This window comes from Lampetra planeri, chromosome 49 (genome assembly GCF_965212315.1).
Source record: "Lampetra planeri chromosome 49, kcLamPlan1.2.h2, whole genome shotgun sequence".
NCBI lineage: Eukaryota > Metazoa > Chordata > Hyperoartia > Petromyzontiformes > Petromyzontidae > Lampetra > Lampetra planeri.
The window spans coordinates 7,720,772-7,734,724 of NC_136155.1; the positions used below are offsets into that span (position 1 = coordinate 7,720,772).

The 13,953-nt window shown below is 48.3% G+C and overlaps 1 protein-coding gene across 8 annotated transcripts in view; it reads left to right on the plus strand.

Annotated features, from left to right (window-relative positions):
• Window positions 1-13,953, plus strand: part of LOC144733932 (protein transport protein Sec16A-like) — a 45,885-nt gene that overhangs the window by 18,212 nt on the left and 13,720 nt on the right. For 4 of the 8 annotated variants that reach the window (XM_078615953.1, XM_078615958.1, XM_078615956.1 and 1 more), the window contains exons 13-25: window positions 1,225-1,306; window positions 1,791-1,908; window positions 2,723-2,834; window positions 3,143-3,257; window positions 3,650-3,790; window positions 5,485-5,598; window positions 6,614-6,983; window positions 7,361-7,518; window positions 8,152-8,293; window positions 8,628-8,716; window positions 10,578-10,622; window positions 11,950-11,994; window positions 13,331-13,474. In XM_078615953.1, coding sequence (XP_078472079.1) covers window positions 1,225-1,306; window positions 1,791-1,908; window positions 2,723-2,834; window positions 3,143-3,257; window positions 3,650-3,790; window positions 5,485-5,598; window positions 6,614-6,983; window positions 7,361-7,518; window positions 8,152-8,293; window positions 8,628-8,716; window positions 10,578-10,622; window positions 11,950-11,994; window positions 13,331-13,474 — 1,675 coding nt within the window. The remainder of the gene's footprint in view (window positions 1-1,224; window positions 1,307-1,790; window positions 1,909-2,722; window positions 2,835-3,142; window positions 3,258-3,649; window positions 3,791-5,484; window positions 5,599-6,613; window positions 6,984-7,360; window positions 7,519-8,151; window positions 8,294-8,627; window positions 8,717-10,577; window positions 10,623-11,949; window positions 11,995-13,330; window positions 13,475-13,953) is intronic. The other 4 variants (XM_078615955.1, XM_078615957.1, XM_078615959.1 and 1 more) reach the window with 4 other exon arrangements.

A 13,953-nucleotide genomic window follows, 5' to 3' on the forward strand; every position in this document is an offset into this window, starting at 1 on the left:
GCTTAGGACCTTTAGGTCGTTTTTTAACCCACTTCCCGCGATCCAATCGAGCTGACATTTTGCACACAGACTCGTTGTGCGTGACAATGCATTTTCGTGAAAAATTTTTTCCAAAATTTTACACTGTTTAGGGGATTTTTTAAAAATATTTAATTACCAATTGTTTAATGCTGCCAGAGGACGAGAGGACTCTAGCCGCCCCGATGCCACGCATATAAAGGATTTATAGTGAAAAACTTTGTTTTTACGGGTTTAGTTGTTAGAATATAACGCTAGTGCTACGTCTATCACTGCCTATCGGCCGGCCAGTCGGCGGTAGGCAATCTTATACGATAGGCTGCAAACACACACACACGTCAGCAGCAGCAGCTTGGGAGCGAGGTTACAGCCGCAACCATGGTCTGCTAATGTTTATATGACCGGTCAACAGATGGCAGCCTGCATCTCCATCCGTGGGTGGAGTCTCTGGTGGGACGACAACAAGTGCCAATGTTGCCTGTTCCCAGGCGCATGCCCGCCTTAGCTTATGTGTTGGGTTCGCTTCAGTCTACACGCGTGTTGATACCGAGATTCGAAGTCTGACAATTAGAGGCCGACTGAAATTCGGTTTCGGCGCCGAAAGTTGGCAAATGCCTCTTTCGGCATAGTTTTTGTAAATTTTTTACTTTCGGTTTCGGCCGAAAGTAAATTTTTTACTTTCAATCTGGTTTTGTTTTCGGCCGAAACCAGAAATTAAGTTTTGGTCGGCCTCTAAAAAGAAGGTTCAACGCACACAGCCTTGTTTTGGACCATCAACTCAAAAAGAGTCAAAATTGTGGCCATGTTATTGACCAGATGTGCATTACAGCAAGATGTCTTGTTTATAGTACACTTCTATGCTCCCAAGTCTATGCTCCCCACGTTCACCAACCCTCACTGACCAGCTTAGTGAAGTATGGTCAAATAACTTCCCAAGAGCCATTGCAATAAATTGACAAAGGGCTGTACTCGTACATTATTTATATATGATTTATTTGCTCACAAATATTTTTCACATTTTTATTACTTTCTATGATTGTTATTGTGCAAGTAGATACTTTATATTGCACTTTGCAGCCCACATCTCTCTTGCCAAAGCTGCCTCCACAAAGTCATAGGGGGGTTCATTAAGCATGAAGCTGACTGCAGTGATGATGCAGAGCATTGGGTGATAGCTACTCATCCTTGTTTGCTTGCTCCTTGCAGGTTTGCCAACAGTCTGCCCATGAATGACCCGCTGCAGACTTGCTACCAGCAGCAATCCGGAAGGATGCCTGCGGCCGCCACGGTAAGCTAGGAATTCTGTGAAGTGAAAGCCACATAGGGCTCGTTAATGCCAGGGTGTCGGCTGCTACAAGGGGTTGGTATTATTGGAAGCTTATAAATAAGGTTTGTTGATATTATATGCTTATGTAGTCGGAACGATTACGTTTGGCAAGACTTGAGTGTACAAACCACGTTTTGTGTAGGCTCAGGTTTACATAAGTGGAATATTGTTCTTTTTTGGTCGGTTGTAGGTGACAGAGAAAATAAAAAACATGATCTGACAGCCGTTTGGTTCATATTGCTGAAGAGACTCTGAGGTTTTAAAACCAGCCCAAGGTTTGCCGATGTAAACAAATTCTGATGGAAAACTTTGGTTCAAATGCCTTTTTGATGACTGACCCTTGTCTGTTTCTTTTAAACCTACTATAGCTTGTGTTGCAAGGCTGTAGTGTTGTGTGTAACCGTTCAGCTCGTACTGACGTTTACGTTTTGTGCGGCGCCATCAGTCATGCTGCGACGAGCGCTGGGGAGACTGGAGGCCTCACCTGGCCATGATCCTGTCCAACATCACGAGCAACCCCGACCTGGATCGCCGTACCATCACCACCATGGGCGACACGCTGGGTGGGAGACCACACAAAGATCCCCGTATATACTTAACAGACTTTTGGGGCGATTGCTGTTAGTGAGCACCTGATTAAGGCCAGCACGGCACACGAGGGAGTGGGTGGCCAGCATCACGCCTGGCCATCTTTGTCTCCCCAGTGGTGATGTATCACGCACTGCACCAGGTTCTCGTTTAAGGCTGAATTGACGTAAATAAGGACTAGAACTGGTTCAGATATTCGTCGCCGATGTTGACCATGAGTGGGAATTGAATTGAGGTCGCGGGGTTCATTGTGCAATGTGCTAACCAATGCGTCACCGTTCCTCGTGCATTCACTCCACCACCATGCCAGTTTCCTACACATTAACATGGGTAGGTGTCGGCCTACTTTAGCAGTTTCTCTTACATTGGCTCTTACGCCCAAATATCCGAAAGCAATCTATAAGTGCGTATGCCAATATCACCCGGCAATGTACCCAATCTCATCGGATCTTAGAAACTAAGCGGGGCTCAGCCTGGATCGTGTTTGGACCGGTGACCACCATGCATGCTTGGATGTCATAGGCTCCTGCCGGGGCTATGTTACGTTCCGGGCAGCAAAGAGCAGTGCAGCTAAAGCTAAATCCATTGCTGTACCGTACCTCGCGGCTCCTACCGTGTTGCTTCCATGCCTTCACAACCCAGACTGACCGGTGTAAACAAAAATGGGCAAACAACCCCCATGACACGCAATGCGAGTAGACCCTTATCCAACAGTGGATTGACCAAAGGGCTGTACATGTACGTGCTATTAAAAGGAACCCACCTTAACATGACCCTCTGTCCTTGCAGCCTCCAAAGGGTTGGTTGATGCTGCTCACTTCTGCTATCTGATGGCCCAAGTGAGCTTTGACATGTACAACAAGCGGTCGGCCAAGCTGGTGCTGCTGGGAGCCAACCACAGGTGTGTGTGTGTGTCAGTGCCCTTCTGAGTTGGGATTGGAGAAATATGGGGGTTAGCAGTGTCCATAGTCATGTATTACTTGTATTGTGTGTCATACCTTAAAATGTGTCTTGTGGACATTTAACAGTTTTGCCCTCCTCTGTGATTGGCGAATTGTTATGATTTGCGGTCATGATTCAATTCGACAATTATTTTTTGGTTTATTGGTAAATGTGGCTGCAGGGTTTACATGCACCAATCACATATAATGCATACAAATTCAGAAATAATAGATTCTCATACGCACGCATTGTGTCTTGTGTGTGTAGCAGCCTGCCCCTGGCCGAGTTCATGAGCAACGAGTCGATCCAGCGCACGGAGGTTTACGAATACGCGCAGTCGCTCGGCTCCAACGGCACCAGCGCCACGCTCTCCAACTTCCAGGTGCGGTGGGGAGGGGGGTGGGTTTTGTCGGTGGCGGCATCGGGCAGCGTAGCGCATGGCGCTTTTGGGTTTTTAATCTGTATGTTCTGTGGTGGATACAATTGTTTTATGTTTCATTATGATGGAACCATGCAAGTAATTTCAAATCTGGAAAAAAGTTCAATGCAGTCAATTGCCTGCCTGCGGAGTGTCAGAAAATTGTAGTTTCTGGAGATGTATTGACCTGCCAAGTATTCCATGATAAACCAAGCCTGACTTCCTATCCGAATCGAAGTACATCACGTGGATTGTGACGCTTCGTGTTACAGACAAGTCACAACTGCCACCTCAACTGACTCGTTAACACTTACACACTGACTTGACCTGCCATCTCCTCCCCTTGCCCCACTCAGCCCTTCAAGCTGCTCTACGCCAGCCGGCTGGCAGAGAACGGGCTGGTGGCGCAGGCCATGCAGTACTGTGAGGTCATCGGCAACACGGTGCTGGAACACCCGTCGCTCTACACCCACGCCTTCCTCGTGCAGCTCGTCAGTGTAAGCAGAATGCACCAGTAGTATGTTGACCTGTGCATGTCTTTATGTGTGCATAAGTGTGTGTGTATTTTTGTTTGGAGCAGTAGTGTAGTGGTTGGCGTGCTGCGCTACGAACCCGGCGACCCGAGTACGATTCCCGCTCACGGCCAACATCAGTGACGATTATCTTAACCGGTTCCGGGTGCTCCCCTAGGTCGACTCAGCATTATATGAGTACCTGGTTGCGATGTGTAAACATCACCACTCAGGAGACAAAGACGGCCGTGCGTGGTGGTGGCCACCCACACCCTCGTGTGCCGTGCCGGCCTTCATAGGTGCTCGCTAACAGCACTTGCCCCAACAGTCTTGTTAAGGCTACAAGGAGGATCTTTGTCTTTGCGTAGTTTTGTGGGTGTAATCTTGATTTTGAAGCTTTCGTGACTGCAGGAATCCATACTCTTTGGTTCTTTCGGTAAAGTCACGTAGGTAGAAAATGTTATTTTATTTTATACCTTTGTGGGTGTAATTTGTCCAGTGGTTCAAGGACTGTGTTATAAATCAGGCTGACCTGGGTTTCATCGTTAGCCACTGATAACATTAATGGCGAGTGATATTTTAAACTGTCTTGGACCTCCTCTAGGTTGACTCAGCTGTAAATGAGTACCTAATATGGAGTTTAAACATCAGCACTGGAGAAGCAATTAGGTCTGCCATGCTGAAGTTAATCGCTGGTGACTCACAGTACTTGCCCCTGAGTAATCTGTATGTATCGCCATACATGAGTTAGACTTTTTGTGTTTTGGCAACACACTTTTGTTCCCCCTATCCCAAGTGACCTACGTTTAATTCCTGGCCTTGCACAACACCGATTGCCATTTATATCTGAACTTGTCATTAGTTTCCCCTAAGCCTTAATAAACATTTTTATGTATATTAATACTATATATATTTTAATTTACTAGCATTGTCAAGAACGATGACAGAGTGGCAGCCAAGAAATGGAACACGTCTGAGGGAAAGTCCTCCAGGAGATGGAGCAATGAAATCGGCTCATGTGCCGGTGCTAGGTGGATTCTTAACATTGCAGGATCATGTGAGATGGGGATGGCTTGGGAAGGTCTTCATATAGTTGGTGATTAATGTTGGCTGATGATGATTCCACGATACAGTCGACTCAATTATCCTCGTTAATGACGGGGAGGGTAGCCGCGGGTAATTGAAAATGGCGGATAATAAAAAAAATATCCATCTTCCACTAATCTGAACAAAACTAAAAATTTTAGTAAAGAAAATATTGATTTTGATTTGTTACAAAAACCCATAGAAAAACACGCTCGTGCTCAGTAATAACACTTTGCTGCTCCCGTACAGAAGACTCGGCCCACTAAGTGGACACCAGCAGAGCCACGCCAATCAACATCAATAAAACTCCGCCCACTGTTGTAAAGATATGCAACTACTGTACTGTAGAGGCTATCACGTGGATTTCAGATTAACCGGAGCACATATTTGATTGGTCTAAGCATGTGACTTGTAATACACATTTCCAATAATAACAATGTATAACTGTTTTTCGATTATTAATTTGGGCTTAAGGGAAAATCCATGAGTTAGTTTACGTAAATATCTCAGGTGCGTGGTTAATCCGCAAATCGGATAAACCGCACGTGGATAATCGAGAGTGCTGTATTTGTATGTGCGTTTGTTCCCCCCAGTTGTCGGCGCAGCTCAGGCCGTTTGACCCACAACTGAAGGAAAGGCCCGAGGAGGAGCAGTTTGTGGACCCGGAGTGGCTGACTCAGCTGCGCTTTCTGGAACAGCAGATGAAGGTTTGACACCCCCTTCCCAGGGCTCTTGCATGTAACTCGACGGTAGTTGAGTCCCGTGCAATACAAAATTTGACCGGAAGCCTATTTCCACTGTACAATTGAAATCAACGCGGCCCCTCCACAACCATACTGGGGTGGTTGGGCATTTCCCAGGCAAGGGTTTCGGAGGCACCAGCTTTTTTTGCACTGCAAAATCTGAGATGTGCCAACTATGTGACGCGCAATGAATGAGCCGAAACGCACGTAGATGGCATGGTGATGCTGAAGTCACACACAATAAGCACCTTATTGGCCCCTCGCCCTGCTTGGCACTTATCCAGGTTCAGATGTCTTGTGAGGCCATTGTATCACAGTTTGGTTTCGACTCGGCATTGCAATTTGCCAGTGGAAAACTACCCGTACTGCGAGGGCCCCGCGCTAGCTCAGCTCTGATGTGCCAGTGGAAAAAGTGTACGAGAGGTCTGTTTCGAAGTGATATGATGTCATGATATAACGTTAATCACCTTGCCCGCCAACGCTCGCTAAGTATATTCTGTGACCCGGTAATTAAGTTGTAGAATTGTGCCGTATATTTCGGTAGAAGCACGAATCGTGACCTGGGAAAAGGGGGGGTACAGGGTACAGAAACTCCGCGGACGTAAATCCCAAACTCTGTGCTCCAGAACTTCAAGGAGGGAAGAGATTGGGTTCACCTCCTACCGAGTGGGGGAACTTGAGCGGGGTATTTGTACTTTGATGTGGGGAGGAGAAGGTAGGTGGATGCAGAACTTAAGTAAGGGAGTACAGGGAGTGGGGTGAAGGGGTGGAGGGCGAATGGAAAAAGGAAAGGGAGGAGGACCTAGGAAGGAATAACTTGGATGCTATTAGTGAACTTATCAACCTGTCATAGTCCCGTAAGGCGGTAATTAACTTCCGTCCATCCCTGAGGGAAGGCGGCAGGGGGACAAAATGGAGACTCCCTTAACGGAGTGCTTTTGCCAGCTTGTTTTATATTTTTTCCTTTGGCCATTCCCAGGAGGGGCTGATCCAGCCGTGCTCGGGCCGCGACACTCCGCACGGCTTCGACTCGAGCGAGACGAGCTCCATCGTGACCCCGTCGTCCTCGGAGCAGCAGCTCAACGTGCCCCCAACGCAGCCCCAGCAGCCTCCGCTCGCGGCCCACCAGGCTCCGCCCCCTGGCATGCAGGCCCCGCCCCCTGGCATGCAGGCTCCGCCCCCTGGCATGCAGGCCCCGCCCCCCGGGTTCCAGGTCCCGCCTACAACGTATCTGGGCGAAGGGCCACCAGCAGGCGGGTTTCAAACGCAGCAGGCGCTGGTGCATCAGATGCCGCCTGCGATGCACCAGGCGCACGCCGGATCTGAAGGAGTGCAGTTCATGCAGCCGGGTAATTGTTTTTGTTAATCTCATTGCATTTGGCTTGTCAAGATTTTTTGATTTGTAGATTTACAATGCAGTCAAAATCTGTAAGTCCCAGACTCTAGTAAAGAGGAATTCAGTGTAAGCTGGAAGTTTGTATAAGCCAGAAGGCTATCTGAAATAAATACAGGAATGTACAAAATTTATATTTTTTTGTCATTTACTTATTTTGCCGGACATGTTAGGCTCTCTTCCCAAATATGCCAGCCTCGAGAGGTTTTCCTCTGGAGTCTCGCGCACGCACGCATCGAATTGTGCAAATTAGCAATGAATTGCTGAACATTCATGTCCATTGTAAGTACATTGCTAAGGGGTTAATGCGACGGTGTGGTGCGTTTCCGTCAGGCATTCCCCACGGCGTCGACGCTCAAGCCGCTTCTCAGCACCCTGGACAGCAGCAATCGTTTGCACCGGACGGCGGATCTCCTGGCTTCTCTCCCACACACCAGCAGGCCGGCTACGGCCCGGGCTACCCACCCACCAGCATGCAGCCTCACATGCAGGTGCACGAGCACTTGCCCTTCACGTGTCAATGATATCCTTCCTCATGGAAATATCTCCCTACCTAAAGTGCCCCCAAGTCCGATTTACCACGGTTGGCTACGTACAGTGTGAACAAAGTTCAACATACGTACATAGAACTCGGTGGGGGAAATGCCTTATTACGATGTGGGGGTCATTCTCCGTGGTACTTTTTAATGACACTGGAGGGAGGAAGAACTGGATTGACTCCCAACCGGGATTTTAACTCTTTATCGTTTTGATTACGGGTTTAAGAATGTCGACACGGCAGATGCAATACAACTAAATGAACGTCCTCCTGTCCCCGGTATCGCAAATTAATTTGCCAAAGTCGGGAATTTGTCCCGGTTCAACAACTATTTGGCCTCATGCTTGACTCAAGATGTGGGCAGTGTGTGGGGCTACCTTGGATAGTGGGGGAGGGGCTGCTTGGATAATGGGTGGGGCGACCTGGATAGTGAGTGTGGCCAATGTCAGAGTGGGTGTGGCTGTGTAAAAGTCTTTGGGCAGTATTTGTCAAGTATAAAGGTGCCTTTTTTTGTAATGGGATACAAATTTGCTTCATGACGATTGCATCAGAGGATTTACCCAGCTGTTGTCTCTCGCATGCACAGGGTGTTGGCTACGTGGGTCAGGCCACCTCGTATGGAGCTGCGGGGATGGCGATGCACAGTGGGGAGCCGCAGAGCGTGGGATACGGGATGCAAACTCTGCAGGCCCCGGCGCAACATGCACAGCAGATGAGTTTTCAGCAAGGTACACGCTCCCTCTAATGGTGTCTACTGCACGTATTAAATAAGAATAAGGAATAATAATCATGCATATGCACGGATTCTGCAATGCTTTCCAACAGTGTGGTTTAACCTTGAAAGTATTTGTTTAGCGACAATTTATGTTTGCAAGTACGACGAGATGATGCCCTATCGTGATGTCGCACATTTGTGGTCCAACAAACTGACACGGCGCCGTGATGCCCTCGTCCAGCAGTGGATGGATGAAAGGGCTGTACATGTGCATATGTGCCTTACGTGGTAACGGCCCAGCTGAACGACGATGGGGGTGGGGGGTGGCTCCATGGCGTGTCCCGCAGGTGATCCCTCCCTCGCGACGGTGCAGGAGAATGGCGCCGGAGGGCCAACGAACCAGCAAAGGGACCACTTTGATGATGGCGTCCGCATGGTGAGTTGGCTAGCGGAGGCGTGTTGGGGGGGGGTGTGAAGGGGTGGGTGGGTGTGTGTGTATGCGCCGCAGTCGTCCTCGATCTGCTGAGTAGAGTACTCTTGCTGCAACACTACGCAGTTGAATATATTATGTTAATCACTCATGTTCTTTATCTAGGAAAGCTTCACAGAATACCAATACTCTTTTTGTTTTCCAGGAGGATCCTAACCAACGGCTGTTGTTGCCGTTGGTGTTTTAGCACGCGTGTATTACATGTTTAAGGAAACAAGTGCTCGGCGAACACCCTCGGCACACTGGGGGATAACACTCAAAAGACTTGTATTGCAGGAGGAAGGTGCTGTATTACAATGAAACAGATGATGTTGGCGGTGGCGGCGATCATGAGCCGATGAGAAGAGTCTTCATGTTTTCTGTGCCCTCTTCCGTTTGCGGACACGTATGCCTCGGCCTCAGCAATCAAACTATTCCGTCTGTGTTTAACGACTCTGACTTGTACTGACGCTGTCATTTTAAGGTCGGTGGTGTTTTTCAGTAGTATATCAACCTGGTAACCAATGGTTGCACAATACTAAAAGTACTCAAGCGTGGGGAGCGGTGCGGTAGTGAAGCGGTTAGCGCGCTGCGCCACGTATCCAGCGACCCAAGTTCAATTCCCGCTCATGGCCACCAGCACCAGTGACAATTATCTGACCCAATCCTGGGCCTCCATAGGTAAACTCAGCCTCAAATGAGTACCTGGTGCGGTGTGTAAAAACATCGCTACTGGGGAGACGAAGGCGGCCAGGCATGGTGCTGGCCACCCACCCCCTCGTGTGCCGTGCCAGCCTTCATAGGGGCTCACTAACAGCACTTGCCCCAACAGTCTGCTAAGTCTATACGGGGATCTTTGTTTATGTTTGTTAAGAACATTTTTTATAATGAAGAATCATTTGGTTAGTGAGGTGAAAATCAGTTTCCATGCAGACTCCATTAACAAGCTATTTCTACGTCTTATCGAGTTCCCACACCATCTTGTTGGCAGTGTTATGCAAGGTAACATCGCCACCAGCATATGAACCTCATGGCGGTACCCCGGGGTACCATAGCACCCCGTGTCTCGCATAATGTCCGTGATGCAGTCATTTTTAGTCTGTTGATGGTCGGGGATGCAGCAATCGACTCATCTCGAGCTGTACACGATGCACTGGTGCATACGAGCGCTCAGAGTTTCGGCGCAATCATCCTCGCTGCGTTTCGACATCGCGGAGTGGCACTGATTTTGGATTGATTGGTACCCCAGTCGCGGAGTTAAGTACACCCTTGGAAAAAAATAGTGTCCCAGAAATAAAATATTTAATTGCCTAGGCCATTTTGTATTATTTGGTACCCCGGGTTACCGCCAAAAGGATCAAATATCAACCTATCTACGTGACTTTACCGAAAGACCCAAAGAATAAGAAGAGTAAGATCTCCGTCTTTCTCAGTCTCGCAATAAAGCATGTTTCCTTGTTTAATGTCGTTCCATTTAAATCGTGTAAAAAAAATGTTGTATAGAATGATTCCAGGATATTGTGTACATCCATATGGAGAACAATGGTATGCACGAACACCTGCAAAACATCATTGTTGGCCTCAATGTAAAAAATGTATTCCCTACCCCAAGTTGATTTTCCCACCTTTGTAGCCCGGAACCTGGGCCCCTGCGATTCGCGGGCCCCTCCGATCCGTGGGCCCTGGTGCCGTTGCACTCGGTGGCTACGCCACTCGGCAAACAATGAGGCAGACGAGGCTCCCACATATCAATGAACTGCATGGCGATGTTTCGGTTTGTCCGGGAGGTTTTGTGTCCCAAGGACTGGCATGTGTGACGTTTGTCTAGGAGAGGCGACGGAGCTCGCGCCTGTCGGACACGTCGAGTTACAGGGTATGCAAATGTGCTGCTCTCGGCGCACATCTGGTGTCGCATGCCCCGCGTGATATCCTCCCACTGTTCGTGACTGCTTTGATCGGCCGCTCACCGCACGAGCAGTATTCGTTAAATATTGCAAAATCTTAGACAATCGATGACGTGAAATCTGAGTAACATTTGGACGCGTATTGTCCAGTGGCTCGAGCAGTGAGCTGAAAGGTCTGCTGAACTTTTAATATCTGAATTCCAAACATCTTTTGAGGTGTTTGTATTTTCGTACAAAAAGTAGTTGCTGCTTGACAGTGCTCTGCGGTGTTGGTGGTCATTGAAATGAGCCACGAAAGTGGATTGAATATGGGCAAAACAATATCCCTGGCTGAATTTCCAGTGGTTTAAACCCAATTAATTACCACTCATAGGTGGTCTGTCTGGGAATGTGTCAATCTTTTTGGTGATGCGTGTGGGGTGTGTTCATGTGGAGTGGTTTGGCGGTAGTATGCCTTGTAGAAAGAGCATTGTCAAGGTGTGGTGGCATCAAACGACTTTGACCCGTGATGATGTCTTAATATTGTCTTGGTGATGGTGTCTTGTGTCTGTTTGGAACAGTCTCGTGGTCTCTGGGTGCTGCACCGTGGGCTCCCCCCCCCCTCTCTTCCTCACAGTCTCGTGTTAAAGCATGCGTCCCTTTGGAGCGACTTCTTTTAAAATGTGGTTGTGTTTAGACATCGTGTTTGTATAGAATCAACTGTTCCAGTACATCATGTGCATCATTATGAAACAACAGAATACACAGGCTCCTGCAACATTTCATCGTACTCCTTAACTTAATTCGGGAGAAACTGGGTTATAGCATGTCCCTTGGGGGTAAGGACTGGTGTGCTTGTATCAGAAGTCGCCCTTCGCCTTCCCCCTCCACAAATGTAAGGATGTGTTGATCGTATGAGAACTGTTTTTATTACAATAAGAACTGTGCTGCTTATATCCAGCTTCCGCAGTATATGCAAGTGTGACCTTAATGCACGCAAGTGCAACTCAAGTGTCATGGATTGACAAACAGAACAATTGAGACGAGGGGAAAGCCTCGTGGCATAGCCCGGTTGGTGTGGGCCCTGATATAAATAATTAAATAGTTAAACCAATGTTGATTTTCCCACCTATTTGTGGCCCGTCGCCTGGGCCCCTCCGAGCCATGGGCCCCAGGTGCCGTCGCACTGCCTGCCACTGGGCAAGCTTTGAGACGGACAAGGCTTTCTACATCATATCAATGAACTGCATGGCGATGTTTCGGTTTGTCCGGGAGGTTTTGTGTCCCCAAGGACCGGCGTGTGTGACGTTTGTCTAGGAGAGGCGACGGAGCTCGCGCCTGTCGGAGACGTCGAGTTACAGGGTACGCAAGTGTGCTGCTCTCGGCGCACATCTGGTGTCGCATGCCCCGCGTGATATCCTCCTCCCACTGTTCGTGACTGCTTTGATTGGCCGCCCATCGCACAAGTGGTGTCAAGATGGCAAAATTTACGCGCAAAATCTAGACAGATGCGTGTCATGAAATTTGATAAATTTTGGACGGGTTTTGTCCAGTGGCTCAAGCGCTGAACAGAATTTTTTTCTATCCAAATTACAAATATCCTTTGAAGCATTTATATTTTCATGAAAAAAAGAGTTACTGCTCAACGTCAGTGTTGTGCGATGTGGTGGTCATTTAAATCGGCCATGAAAGTGGAAGCGGATTGAATGGAGGGGGGGGGGAAATTAATTGTCCCTGGCTGAATGTCCAGTGATTTAACACCAATGAATGATCATTCAGGTGGTCTGTCTGGGAATGTGTCAATCTGTTTGATACAGGGGGTGCGTTCACGTGGAGTGGCTTTGGTGGTAGCATGCCTCGTATAAAGTGTCGGCGGCGTGGTGTGGTGACATTGGTGGCTTTGACCCACGATAATATCTGAATATTGTCTTGGTGACGGTGTCTTGTGTCTGTCTTAAACAATCTCATGGTCTCTCTCTGAAACTCACTTTGATTTGTTGGTCAGTGCCCTTCTGTTCTGGTGTGTCCGGTGATTGTTGGTGTTGGACCTGATGATTGCGGGGTGAATATTTGTGGTGGGTTTATGGTGAATAATTGAATGTTTGTTGGTGATCTTTTAAAGCATACCTTTTTGTTTACAATGGTAATCAGAAATAATTTAACTGCATAAACGGCATTTATATCAAACTCCTCTATTGCAATCAAAAACTCCTTCATATTATAAATGGTAGTTGCGCTAAAACCTTAAAAGAGTGTTGCTTAAAAGGCCAAAAAAATGTACGTTCGTAGAATGTAACGTTTGACATGCTGGCTGATTGGCTTACTCTGCTTCTCTTTCTCATTCGCTCTCACTGCATCTCTGATGCTGTATATCTCTCTCTTCAAAGATTCAATTTCACTCTTCCTCTCTCATTTTGTCGGCTTCTTCTCAATACATCTCTACATCTCCCATTGCTTTTCTCACTCCATATATCTCCATTTCTCTCTTTCCGCATTTCTTTGCTCATCTCAATATATCCCCAATTCTCTCTTTCAATATCTCTGCTCGTCCTCATTACATTCCCAAGTCTCTGTGCTTCTCTTCCTCCATACATATATACATATACATTGCTTCTGTCACTCCATGTATCTCCATGCACATGTGAACGCACCTCTCCGTGTGCTCACACGCTCGTTGCCTCTGCGCCGGTGTTTTCAGGCCACGGGCCGGCGCTCGCGCACGCTGTCGGAGTCATCCGTCCACTCCATCGGGGTGGACAGCAATCCGATGGCGCCCGACGCGAAGCTGCTTTCCAACAAGACGGAGAAGAAGGACAAGGAGAAACCCGCAGACAAAACTAAGGTGGGTGTCGCACCCTGCCCGGACGTGGGGGGGGGGGGTGGTGCCGAGGTTAGCGCCCTGCGCGACAAATCCAGCGACCCAAGTTCTATTCCCGCTCATGGCCAACACCAATAACAGTGATGATTATCTGAACCTGTCCTGGGCCTCCCCTAGGTCGACTCGGCATCAAATGAGTACCTTGTGCGGTGTGTAAACGTCACCACTGGGGAAGACAGACGGTCGGGCGTGGTGCTCGCCAACCACCCGCTCGTGTGCCGTGCCAGCCTTCATAGGTGCTTCTCATTAACAGCACTGGCCCCAACAGTCTGTTCAGGCTGAACGGGAAATCTTTGTCTTTTATTTTGACCACACCCCTCACAACCCTCATGAACCTCGCCCGAGGTCTCGCTCTCAGCATTGAGCGTCGTGCAGCGGTCGCGAGGAGATGGCTGGGCGGCTCGAATGTCAGAGCGCTGAGCTGGCAATGCCAAGAACCTCGA